Source organism: Armigeres subalbatus, chromosome 1, assembly GCF_024139115.2.
Source record: "Armigeres subalbatus isolate Guangzhou_Male chromosome 1, GZ_Asu_2, whole genome shotgun sequence".
NCBI lineage: Eukaryota > Metazoa > Arthropoda > Insecta > Diptera > Culicidae > Armigeres > Armigeres subalbatus.
In genome coordinates this window covers 57857408-57870325 of record NC_085139.1, presented here as the reverse complement: position 1 = coordinate 57870325, position 12918 = coordinate 57857408, and the positions used below count along the sequence as shown (strand labels likewise).

General features: G+C 42.4%; 2 protein-coding genes across 4 annotated transcripts in view; one reads left to right on the top strand and one right to left on the bottom strand.

Annotated features, from left to right (window-relative positions):
- Positions 1-12295, top strand: part of LOC134208460 (uncharacterized) — a 135747-nt gene extending 123452 nt beyond the window's left edge. For all 3 annotated transcript variants that reach the window (XM_062685258.1, XM_062685800.1, XM_062684696.1), the window contains 2 exons: positions 10399-10715; positions 10782-12295. In XM_062685258.1, the coding sequence (XP_062541242.1) occupies positions 10399-10715; positions 10782-10889 (425 nt within the window). In that variant the 3' untranslated portion in view covers positions 10890-12295. The remainder of the gene's footprint in view (positions 1-10398; positions 10716-10781) is intronic.
- A 131-nt stretch (positions 12296-12426) lies between these two features.
- On the bottom strand, positions 12427-12918 carry LOC134207104 (cysteine-rich venom protein 6-like). The gene is made up of 2 exons (XM_062683086.1): positions 12790-12918; positions 12427-12725 (listed from the first exon to the last, which is right to left on the bottom strand). Exons 1-2 carry the CDS (start codon positions 12869-12871, stop codon positions 12484-12486), a joined length of 324 nt encoding a protein of 107 aa, XP_062539070.1. The 5' UTR covers positions 12872-12918; the 3' UTR covers positions 12427-12483.

The window sequence follows — 12918 nt, the reverse complement described above, 5'->3', positions numbered from 1 at the left end:
TTCATTCATTTCATTTCATTTATTTAGTCTACATCTGAACAGATAACACTGAATCAACAATTTGACGCCACAATACACGGTTCGATGCCGCATCTCTCCATCCTCGAATACGCCACGCTCGCCAAGTCGTTCTGCATAGAGTTTCCATTTCTCGGCCATTTTCGTTGTCCCGGGATTCGGGATAAACTTGTTCGTATATCCCGGGAAATCCCGGGATCCAGGGATTTTTCGATGTTTCCTTAGAAAACTTATTTTTTGATTCAAAAACGATTTTATTCAATGTTCAGGGGTAATGTTCATATTTTTAAAAGGCCAGATAATACAGAGTTCAAATTGGAACTCTAATTTGAATCGATTCTTTCGAAAAAAAAAACTAGAAGAAAATAATATTCACATTTTTCTCCGAAGGTAGAGTACCCTTTTGGAATGTATGATCGCCGAGTCCGAGAAGAAGGGTTCGCTGGCGGTTGAAGTCGGCTTGACTGTTTGCATTGTTTTGAATATGCATAGTTGTTCTGATAAGAACTAATCAGACAGATGTACATCAATATATGAACCGGTGCCAGCGAAAGTGGTACATGTTACATTGAGTAAATTTTACAGGAGACGCATTTTTCCAAAAACCTCAAACATAATATTCGAATTAGCTTTTTTCTGCAATTTAACTGTACCGACGTGTTATGACTGGTGTGCCTAAAGGTAGTAATGAGAAATATGCGCAGTTTCTTGACAAATTTCAAGTTTGTTTGAACAAAATGCACATGTACTACTATTAATGGGAACAAAATGCAACAGAAACAGAAAATCGTTGCCAGTAAAAGTGGTACATGTTCATTTATAAAATTGTTTTAAACGGCAGTAAACCATTTTGAAATTTAAAATAGAATTAAAATCTGGTGCTGGAACATCTTTGTTGTTAAATTTTCTTTTCAATAAGTTAATTTTAGAGGGTAGAACTGTACTTGTACCACTTTTCCTGTCAACGAAATTGCTATTTTGATATATACCAGAAATTAAAAAGTGTATATCTCCAGATTTGGTTGTCAAAAATCACTTTTTCTTCGTTCCCTTCCCAGATCTTTGCTAATAGAAGCCGTTGGTGTAAAAAACACAAAATCGACAAAAATGGTTTATGTACCACTTTCGCTGGCACCGGATGTATGCTTCTACCGCCGACGCATGATTACTTTTTCTTTGCCAATCCTTCTTATCGGATAAGCAATGATAAGCAGCTGGAGTCGGAATCCCTCTGCAACATGTTGGGATTCAAGCTCTAAAACAATATTTGATGCAGCGACCTGCATTACTGCATTCTAGGCATAGAGTATCTGCACCGGGTAAAAATATTCTCAATGAATTGGTGAACCAACCTCGTCCCCTATTCAGTATGATTCGGTTAGGCTGAGGAATTTTCTCCTCACTGTTGGTCAAAAAATAATCGTTCATCTGGGTGTTTTGCATCTTCAAAATAGAAGTTTTGTTAATCATACTAAATTAAACAGTGAAGACAAAAAAATATTCTCAGATTATTTACTATGGAAAACAAAGACTCTGTAAGAAATTTAATGATTGGTAAATTCGGTGACCTTCTTGAATTCCAATTAAATCCATGATTTAAACGTGATTCTGAATATTTGAAGGTGATGCAATGCTTGAAATAGGTTTTGTAAAACCAACTTGAGAATATTTATACTTTTAACTGTAGTATACGTTACAGTTAACTCGATAATTAGCGATAAATCAGCGAGTACACGATAACGTTACATCAACGCTCACTTTATCGTCAACGAAACATCATTATACAACCGTTATCGTTATCGAAGTTGGCGTTAAATTAACGACGATGATTTATCGATTAACAACCCTGGAACAGATTATGGTCCAAGAAGATTTTGGATCTTAAACATTCTTCTTCTTCTTATTGCCATTACATCCCCACACTGGGACAGAGCCGCCTCGCAGCTTAGTGTTCATTAAGCACTTCCACAGTTATTAACTGCGAGGTTTCTAAGCCAGGTTACCATTTTTGCATTCGTATATCATGAGGCTAACATGATTATACTTTTATGCCCAGGGAAGTCGAGACAATTTCCAATCCGAAAATTGCCTAGACCGGCACCGGGAATCGAACCCAGCCACCCTCAGCATGGTCTTGCTTTGTAGCCGCGCTTCTTACCGCACGGCTAAGGAGGGCCCCGGATCTTAAACATAGTGTCGATGGATTCTCACAGAAACGTAATCGCAGTCCGGGATCCATGGATCGGGCGCATAAGTCTCGTGGCATCGTGGGATCATGCATTGGCTGCGAAAGTCAAGGGTAGCGCCGTACAGAATTTAGTGGGAGGTTCGAACTTTCGGTAACTTGTTAGTTGATCAGTAGGAGTCCAAGTGAAGCTTTAATCTGGTCAGCAACAAGATCCAAAAAAATAGGCAGAGCATCGGGGTCGGCGCATGTGCTGGAAAGTTTGTTGTACGAACGTCGATTGGAAGGACATGAATTGGATCAAGAATTGTTTTGGAGGCAACAAGCTCAGGAAGACAGACAGCAGAGTAGGAAGCAGGTGCCAAATAGATGTAGCTGATCTTGTACTGTAGATACTTGTCGTTTAATTAATAGAGAGCTGTACTGCCGCTAACCGCAAGTCAGCCTTATCTGGATATGGCATCCATATACAGATAAGTCTGACTTGCGATTAGCGGCAGTGTAGCTGCTGGAAAAAGTATCAGTCAGTAGCCCTCCATTGAGTGTATAGGGGAATCTAATAGTTTTTGTGAAGGTGTTCTATTAACTATCTCCGATATTTTCATATCTGATCCTCTCTTACTAATTTAATAATAAGATGATATCGATTGTGCATCACAAAGAACCTTGGCTCTGTATACGAGCCTGTGCCTACCAAATAAACGAACTTGGAAAAAACCTCATGTCTGATGGAAGGTATAAAAATATGATATGAATTTATCACCTAAGTTGGGTTTTACGTTCAAAACAAATAACTTTTGTAAGAAGAAAAATTACACTGTTTGCGAACCGGGAATGAAACAGAATTTTTTTTCCGGGTATCCCGGGATTTTCGGGATTTCAATACTAATATCCCGGGAATCGGGAAATCCCGAACTTTCCTAAATCCCGGGATTTTTTGTCCTGGGATGTCCCGGGATGGAAACTCTAGTTCTGCACCTGGTCTGCCCATCTCGCTCGCTGCGCTCCACGTCGTCTCATACCTGCCGGATCGGAAGCGAACACCATCTTTGCAGGGTTGCTGTCCGGCATTCTTGCAACATGCCCTGCCCATCGTACCCTTCCGGCTTTTGCTACCTTCTGTATACTGGGTTCGCCGTAGAGCTGGGCGAGCTCATGGTTAATTCTTCGCCGCCACACACCGTCTTCTTGCACACCGCGAAAGATGGTCCTAAGCACCCGTCTCTCAAATACTCCAAGTGCTTGCAAGTCCTCCTCGAGCATTGTCCATGTTTCATGTCCGTAGAGGACAATCGGTCTTATTAGCGTCTTGTAAATGACACATTTGGTGCGGTGGCGAATCTTTTTTGACCGCAGTTTCTTCTGGAGCCCGTAGTAGGCCCGACTTCCACAGATGATGCGCCTTCGTATTTCACGACTGACATTGTTATCAGCCGTTAGCAAGGATCCGAGGTAGACGAATTCCTCGACCACCTCGAAGGTATCCCCGTCTATCGTAACACTGCTTCCCAGGCGGGCCCTGTCGCGCTCGGTTCCGCCCACAAGCATGTACTTTGTCTTTGACGCATTCACCACCAGTCCAACTTTTGTTGCTTCACGTTTCAGGCGGGTGTACAGTTCTGCCACCTTTGCAAATGTTTGGCCGACAATGTCCATGTCATCCGCGAAACAAATAAATTGACTGGATCTGTTGAAAATCGTACCCCGGCTGTTACACCCGGCTCTCCGCATGACACCTTCTAGCGCAATGTTGAACAACAGGCACGAAAGTCCATCACCTTGTCTTAGTCCCCGGCGCGATTCGAACAAACTGGAGTGTTCGCCCGAAATCTTCACACAGTTTTGCACACCATCCACCGTTGCTTTGATCAGTCTGGTAAGCTTCCCAGTGAAGCTGTTCTCGTCCATAATTTTCCATAGCTCTACGCGGTCTATACTGTCGTATGCCACCTTGAAATCAACGAACAGATGCTGCGTTGGGACCTGGTATTCACGGCATTTTTTAAGGATCTGGTCCGTTGTCGAGCGGCCGTCAACTAAGCCGGCTTGATAACTTCCCACGAATTCATTAACTAATAGTGACAGGCGACGGAAGAAGATCTGGGATATTACTTTGTAGGCGACATTAAGGATGGTGATCGCTCGAAAGTTCTCACACTCCAGCTTGTCACCCTTCTTGTAGATGGGGCATATAACCCCTTCCTTCCACTCCTCCGGTAGCTGTTCAGTTTCCCAGATTCTGACTATCAATTTGTGCAGGCAAGTGGCTAGCTTTTCCGGGCCCATCTTGATGAGCTCAGCTCCGATACCATCCTTACCAGCTGCTTTATTGGTCTTTAGCTGTTGGATGGCATCCTTAACTTCTTCTTAACTTCCTTAACTTCTTAGTCATCTCCTCCGCTGCATTGACTTTCACTGCCTGTACTCTCAGCGCCATTCAAATGTTCCTCGTAGTGCTGCTTCCACCTTTCGATCACCACACGTTCGTCCGTCAAGATGCTCCCATCCTTATCCCGGCACATTTCGGCTCGCGGCACGAAGCCTCTGCGGGATACGTTGAGCTTCTGGTAGAACTTGCGTGTTTGTTGAGAACGGCACAGCTGTTCCATCTCCTCGCACTCCGCTTCTCCCAGGCAGCGTTTCTTCTCCTGAAAAAGGCGGGTCTGCTGTCTCCGCTTCCGTCTATAACGTTCCACGTTCTGCCGGGTACCTTGCTGCAGTGCGACCGCCCGCGCTGCGTCCTTCTCCTCCAGAATCTGTCTGCACTCTTCCTTTAAACCAATCGTTCTGTCGACTTCGTCCCACATACCCGACGTTGTTCTCCGCTGCGTCGTTAATGGCTGCTTTTACTGTATTCCAGCAGTCCTCAAGAGGGGCCCCATCGAGCTCACCCTCATCCGGCAACGCTACCTCGAGATGCTGCGCGTATGCAGTGGCGACATCAGGTTGCTTCAGTCGCTCTAGGTCGTACCGCGGCGGTCGTCGGTACCGAACATTGTTGATGACGGATAGTTTTGGGCGCAGTTTAACCATCACCAGATAGTGGTCAGAGTCGATGTTAGCGCCACGATATGTCCTGACGTCGATAATGTTTGATAAGTGCCGTCCATCAATCAGAACGTGGTCAATTTGTGATTCTGTCTGCAGTGGTGATCTCCAGGTGTACAGATACGGAAGGCTGTGTTGGAAGTAGGTGCTGCGGATGGCCATATTCTTGGAGGCAGCGAAATCAATTAGTCGTAGGCCGTTTTCGTTCGTCAGCCGGTGAGTGCTGAACTTTCCAATAGTCGGTCTAAACTCCTCCTCTTGGCCAACCTGACCGTTCAAATCTCCTATGATGATTTTGACGTCGTGGCTTGGGCATCTGTCGTACTCACGTTCCAGCTGCGCGTAGAATGTGTCCTTATCATCATCAGTGCTTCCGGAGTGTGGGCTGTGGATGTTGATTATGCTGAAGTTGAAGAACCGGCCTTTGATCCTCAACCTGCACATTCTCTCGATAATCGGCCACCACCCGATCACGCGCCTTTGCATATCGCCCATCACTGTAAAAGCTGTTCCCAGCTCATGTGAGTTGCCGCAGCTCTGGTAGATGGTATGATTATTGATTACCTCTAAACGTTCGCACCATTGATCCCTTCCAACAAACCTCCTGCAACAACAACGCTACGATGCCGAATCCACGGTCCTTTAGCACATCGGCGAGTATGCGTGTGCTCCCGATGAAGTTGAGAGGTTTGCAGTTCCACGAACCGAGTTTCCAATCGCTAGTCCCTTTTCGTCGCAGTGGTCTTCGCCGATGGTTCCGGTCCGTACTCTCTTGTTGATTGTTCATTGCGTGAGTTTTTTTTTTGGCTGGCTTGCAGGGCCTGACACCAAACCTCCTAAATTTCCGGTGGACCATGGTGCACAGTTGCACTTAGAGTCATGATCAGCCGCCCCTAACATGGAGAACAGACGCTGTTGTGAGCCGATCCTGACATGGAGAACAGACGCTCAATAAGATTTGCACCTCCGGAGAGGAGCAAACCCCCCTTCCCTGTCAGCATACGACCATAGTTCCCACCGGGGTTGATTACCCGAACTTCCCTAAGGTTGCTCGTATCCCGGCCAGCACCACGGGGAGGTAGGGATAGGAGTTGCTGGGTAAGAGGCTAAGGACCACGAGATGGGGTCTATTTTATTCCTTCAGGTACGCGAAGTACCAATGGTACGCTTTACCCAGCATTTGCCGTGCCATTTGCCGTGGATGGTGAATGTGATCCCTTCTTTAAAAATAGACGTTTGCCCGGAATAAGACATCGGTGGATGTTTTTCCTTTTTTAGAAATAGACGTTTTCCCGGAATAAGGCGATTTTTGGTTTGATCCCTTTTTCAAAATCAGTCAATGTTTTCAAATGAAATCTGCCTTCTTTTAATCTAATGATGAAGTATCAATAAGAAAACACAATTATCCTGTTGACCAATTGGTTCATTCATTTTCCGATTAGCTTAGCTTAGCTTAGCTTAGACTTAGCTTAGACTGACTGTACATATCAATGGTTGCTACTCCGTGATTGATCAGAACTGGAGCAAATTGCACTATGATCCAAGTGAATAGTGGTTGGGATTTACCAACTATTCTCGAAGTGCACGTTTCAGCAGCTCGCAAATGTTGATCAATAACGGCGCCGGCCAAGTCCTTACAGTCAGTTGGGAAAGGGAGGGAATGTGAGTGTGTGGTAATTGTTGCTACTAGAGACCGAGAATACCTCTGCATCTCCACATTTACCACGGGAAGGAAGTAGTGTTAGTTGGGTGGGGTAATCAGTAACATAGATCGGGATTCACCATGGAAAGTGATGTGACCTATGAAACTTCTACACAGCAGTATTAGCATTTCCTTAATTTGTTCAATTGTTCATTCTTTGCGAGAATAAACAATCAATCGCTCAAAGTGAACGATTGTTCATTTGAATTTCGGATTAGGCGCCCGCGTTATCACTTCAGTAACGTAAGAAAAGTAAAAAAGAAATGGAATTAAAATTGAAAATAATTGATAGTAATCGGAAAGCTAATGTTATTCAGCAACCCTTATTTTATCTCTATTTGACGTTAAGTAAGAATGTAAATTTACGTTCATTTTACATGTCGTTTATTTTGCATTACTTTCGCGCGCGTGTGTGTGTCACTTGCCTTGACCAGTATACCGTAATCAGGATCTCACTGGTTTTAATCCTGATGAGCCGGTTGGTACTCGTGTTGGGCTTGTGCGCTTTGAGCGGCACACGGTCGCTTCCCAGTCTACATAAAATCGCATATGGTGCAATACAAGATGCTAAATTGGAGACGATATACATACATGTTGTGTGGAAAAGTACCTCTATCGCCTGCACTTCAGCATCCTACACGACACCATATACGTTCATGTGTTGACTGGGTTTGATAGGGCCTGCTTATGGACACATGCAGCTTTTTGTAGAGGTTTAACAGAGCCCACTGTCAAACCCCACCACATCCTAGGCAGGCCCCCTAACTCGCAGTGGCCATGGGGAGGGGTCGTCAAGCCCTTGGACATAGTCCCTGCTGCCCCTACCAATTGGTTCATTCATTTTCCGATTGTGAAAAAACTGCTAATCAAACTGGCAACTCCGAGCAAGGCCGGGTACATACAGCTAGTAATCTTATGTTTGTGAAATATGGGTCTAGTTTGAGATCCTTTGTACCTACACTCAAGTTGTATTCGGCAAAGTTGTTCAGGATGTCCAGGACTACAAAGCGATGCTCGGTGTAATGAGTACTTCTTCCAAAAGGCGGCGCTAGTGAGCAAAATTTTTTTAATTATATTGTTCCATGTAAAATCTGATGTATTTTGAGGCGTAGTATTTTTGGCAAACCTAAATGTTGCGGTAGGGTGTTCCAAAGGTTTTATTTTCATTCAACTTCAGTGATGATAGAATGCGTTTACAGAATATGTTAAGGTCATTCAAGTAAACCCTGGAGCTAAGGCCTTTTGTCTACAAGCGTAACCAAAGGTCAGTCAGTCTGTTTCACATATGGTACATGCTCTTAGTGATAAAATGAATAAAATGCGATCACATTATATGATCTTGGCCATCCAAGAATTCCCTGGAGTTAAGGCCTTTGAGTCTATAAGCGTAACCAGAGATCAGCAAGCCTGTTTCAAATATTGTAGATACTCTTAGTGATACCAAGATTTAAATGCGTTCACAGTATATGCTCTCGACCATCCAAGTAATCCCTGGAGTTAGAATCTTTGAGTCTACAGGTGTCACCAAAGGTCAGCCATTCTGTTACAAATAAGGTCTAAGTGCTACAAAGAATGAAATACGTTCACAATATGTATATGTTCTTGGTCATCCAAGAAATCCCTGGAGTTAGGGTCTTTGGATCTACACACGTAGCCGAAGATCAGTCAGCCTGTTTCAAATATGGTACATATCTAAGTAACACTTTTAGTTTTATAGCGCTTTTGAAGACCATTATTTTCTCTACAAGAGTGCCTTAAAACCATTATAAAACCAAATTGTTACTGGGATACTCTTAGCGATACTATGATTAGAATGTTAGAATGGCCTTTGGTTCTACACACGTAACCAAAGATCATCCAGTCTGTTTCAAATATGCTACATGCTCCTAGTGATAAAAAGAATAAAATGCATTCACGATATAGGTTCTTGGTCATCAAAGAATTCCCTGGAGCTAAAGCCTTTGAATCTATAAGCATAACCAAATATTGTAGATACTCTTAGTGATACAGATCCTATTCGATTTTGGCAACACGTTCGGACCATTTGTGTTGCCAAAATCGAATGTTGCCAAAATCGAATGGGGTCTGTATCTAGATTGAAATTTGTTTACAGTATATGTTCTGGACCATCTAAGAAACCCCTGAAATTAAGACATTTGGGTCTACATACGCAACCAAAGATCAGTCAGCCTGTTTCATATATAATACATACTCTTAGTGGTTAGAAAGTGTCCACAGTATGTGTTCTTGGTCATCCAAGAATTCCTTAGAATTAAGGCCCTCTACACGCTCTTAGTGATACCAAGATAAGAATGCGTTCACAGAATATGTTCGTGGCCATTCAAGGAACTCCTTAACACTTTGAAGACGGATGGGTCATACCCAGCGTTTTAGATTGGCTGTGTAAAATCATAGAAGAGAGATGGGTCCCCACTTTCTTCATCAAAACTGTTAACCAGAATGTTCACTTTGTAGGAAACATATCGGGGGTCAAGTTTGACTATGCCCTGAAGACCCAGATATCCGAAACCTTGGGAAGATTTCGCTTTTGAGAGCATGCAAATGAATCTGACATTTTTTAAATTCTGAAACACATTGCTTGATAGTTCTGAATACTCAGACAGGTTGAGCCATCTTGCACGTTATGCCTGTGACTAATTTTAAGGAATGCGAGATGCTCAAGGTACTTCAAAACGTTCTCTAGTACAGCCCCCGGTACCTACCGGATTAATCAAGGCATTGGCAATGTCTTCATCGTCGGTGTACACCCAATTCAGTTCAATAAGCATATACGCATTATGCAAACCCCATTTTCTTGAATACGAGATGCTCAAGGTACTCCAAAACGTCCTGGAGTTCAGCCCATGGTATCTACCGGATTAATCAAGGCTTTTGCATTGTCCTCATCGTCGGTATTTACCCAATCCGGTGTAATAAGCATATGATCATAATTTTCAAAGAACATGAAATCCAATGTCCAAGGTGCTCCAAAATGATCTTCGGTCAAAATGCACAATGACGATGAGGTTAACCTGCGATTTGTTCTGCGTTCACGGACTTCGATTATCAAGTAGTTCATTCTTTACGGTTTTCAGGACGTTTTGGTGAACCTTAAAGGTCTCTAGTAGCTTGTATGAATAATGATTGAAGTCAACTCAATGGACCTGCTGTTACTACGCTCTCTTTTTATAATGTGAAACAGAATGTTATGTTCTCTTTGGACTCATTGTAAAATTCGTCCACCTCTTGGATCAAGCGGGGTTTAGCTCGTTTTTATTACCAGAATATTCCGGCAACTGTAATTATTGATGAACTTCAGTTTCCAAATTTGTCGATTTGCTAAAATGTGTTGGAAACTTTTCAACATTTGACATCTAATCAAGAATATCAGCCAAAACTTTTAAAAAATCACCATATTTAATTAAAAATCTCACTTTCTTTACAGGAGGCTGTGCTGCCTTTGGCCATGCCTGCTACGGAGGGCACGGCAAACGATCATCACTACCAGAAAATCTTATATTCGGCGGGGGTGGAGACAGCAGCAGTACAACAGGTGGGAGTGGCCAACTTGCCGGAATCCCTCCTCTACCATACGCGAAACTAGCTTTAATAAACCGAAGCAGAACATTCGACGGTCCCAACCCGGAGCTACGACTGGTGAATGCCGAAGACAGCGACGAACAGATGGGAAACTACGCCGGGCGGCAGGACAAATTTGAACGAGACGTACGATATGCCGTGAGTGTCATTCTACGTCAGTTGGTAGGTTGCTGGTTTTGTGTTAAATAAAATAGTCACGTTGACCAAAGTACCTAATTTCGTTCGTAGCTGGACGATAGTCAACGCCAACCGCCAGTGGACTCGAATAGTTTCCACCCCAGTGAAGCAAACCAACGGGAGGCTGGAGAATCGCTGATGGAGAACGAGCAAAAGTAAAATTCTCCCTTCGATGCACGCACCCGAAACGAGACTGACTGACTGACACACTAAACGTAGTAACGAGGAAATGGTGCTTTTTGACAGCCAAATGGATGTCCCATAATAAAGCAGAAATTTACTGAATAAAACCCAAAGCATTCAAATAAAGATACAAGACCGGAGGCAAACTTTAGATACGAAATTATTATAAACATACTAAAATTGGATTTAACTGCTTTTCTATCAGGCAGTTTTACAGATTGGTAAGGAAACCAATTTTTCAAAGTGTTATCAAATTGATTTTCAATATTTGATGGAACTTTTTCCAGTGAAAATAAGTCCAGTTTTATTGGGTTTAAGCTTCCAAAGATTTCAGGAAATAAATTATTTTGTTTTAGCGGAAATAACAGAAAGTGATTATTAGATTATTAGAAATTTTTCATCCGTTTACTTTCACTTTCCACTGAATAAACTTATGTGTAATATCAACAGATACGTATTTCGTTTTCTACATGAAACAGACAACTGAGAATGTTTTTCTGCCAGAAACAAAATGCGTATATCTGTTGATGCACAATGTTCATACAGTGGAAGTAAATGGAAGAAGAATATTTGTAATTTTATAGCTTTTATATGGTTTTAGATGAAGTAATTAAATTATATTTCATTTGTGCTTCCACTCTTGTTCTTTAATATGAATACATTTTTCACAATCGAAAATCTGCTGTATTATGTGGCCCTTTGGTTTTAGTCAAATCAGTACGAATTTCCGGTTTATTCATCGAAATGTTACTAATGAGTCTACGAGCAGCGAGTATATTTCTCGATTATTTTTAGGATTTAATGATTTTTATGTATTTGCCTTCTTATGTTAAACCGCTGGCATGCGCCCTTATCGTTGGAACAAAACAAAACGTTGGCTGGTTTATGCTCTTCAATTAGGAAAAATGAAATACTTCTAGTTGGCGAGACCGGAAGCTACGAATGGAGAAACCAAATATGTAGCCCCTTTCTCTTTTTGCATAGTTTCTGCTCTTATTGTAAAATACATGAACTAACACCGGAAGAAACAGTAAAATATAGCACAGAAGGATAGAGCAATTTCAGGTTCCACAGGTAGGAAGCTGGACAAAACGCGAGAAAACTTTCGATGTAGAGGTGAAAGCCATAATGCGTTCTCTCAGAAGAAATGAAAAAACAAGAAGAAAAACTATGTCAATATGCAATAGTTGTTGATGTTGTTAAAGTTAAATCATAAGAGAGATAATAATAAGCTTACGATATAATGCAAGAAAAGTGCACCCCAGTGGAAAATATGCACACAAATCGCAAATGAGCACAAACATTTGAAAAGAAAAAAATATTCAAAGTAGTTGAATGAAACTTGTAAGGCTGGAAAAGTTTCATTTAACTATTCGAAAAAAAACAAACTTTTGATTACAATAGTGATTGTCTAATGTCCGAAATCCTCCAATGCCTCACAAATATTTGAGCTACTCTTCCTTAAGGTACCACCAAGTTCAACTTGGAAACGAGGAAAACAAGAGCTCACGCCCTTAAGCTTATTTATTTTATTACCTTAACGTTTACATAACACAAAGCCAAATCGGAATCAAAATCCATGGAAATTCTCTGTAACAAACCTTGGCACTAGGGTGGTGCCCTCGGCAGTAGGACATTTCGTGTAATGAACGCACCTGCCATCCGGATGCCGAACCAATCCATTCTTGCAGGTGCAACCCATCCGACAGCCGGCGGAGCAGCGGAACAGCTTCACAATGGGGATGATCGGTTGGCACTGCGGTTCGCACAGACTGGCACACAGCTTGAACCGCTCGTTCGGGCCGCAGCATTCTGAAAAGTTCCATGAAACATTACATACTTCGTTTGAACGTTTGCAGAAATACGGATACAATACTGTTTGACACGATTTGATCAGCTGCAGAGAAAGTGAAGCACATAGCAACTAATAGGATGATGAAGTAGCCAACGATCTTCATGGTTCGATCACGATAGACACTTAGTATTGCATACTTATCAGCTAGCA

Coding starts and splice junctions, on each gene's coding strand:
- LOC134207104 (XM_062683086.1), bottom strand. CDS start 12,871: ATGAAGATCGTTGGCTACTTCATCATCCTATTAGTTGCTATGTGCTTC. Junction 12,726..12,789: donor TGATCAAATCGTGTCAAACA/GTATTGTATCCG, acceptor GGAACTTTTCAG/AATGCTGCGGCCCGAACGAG.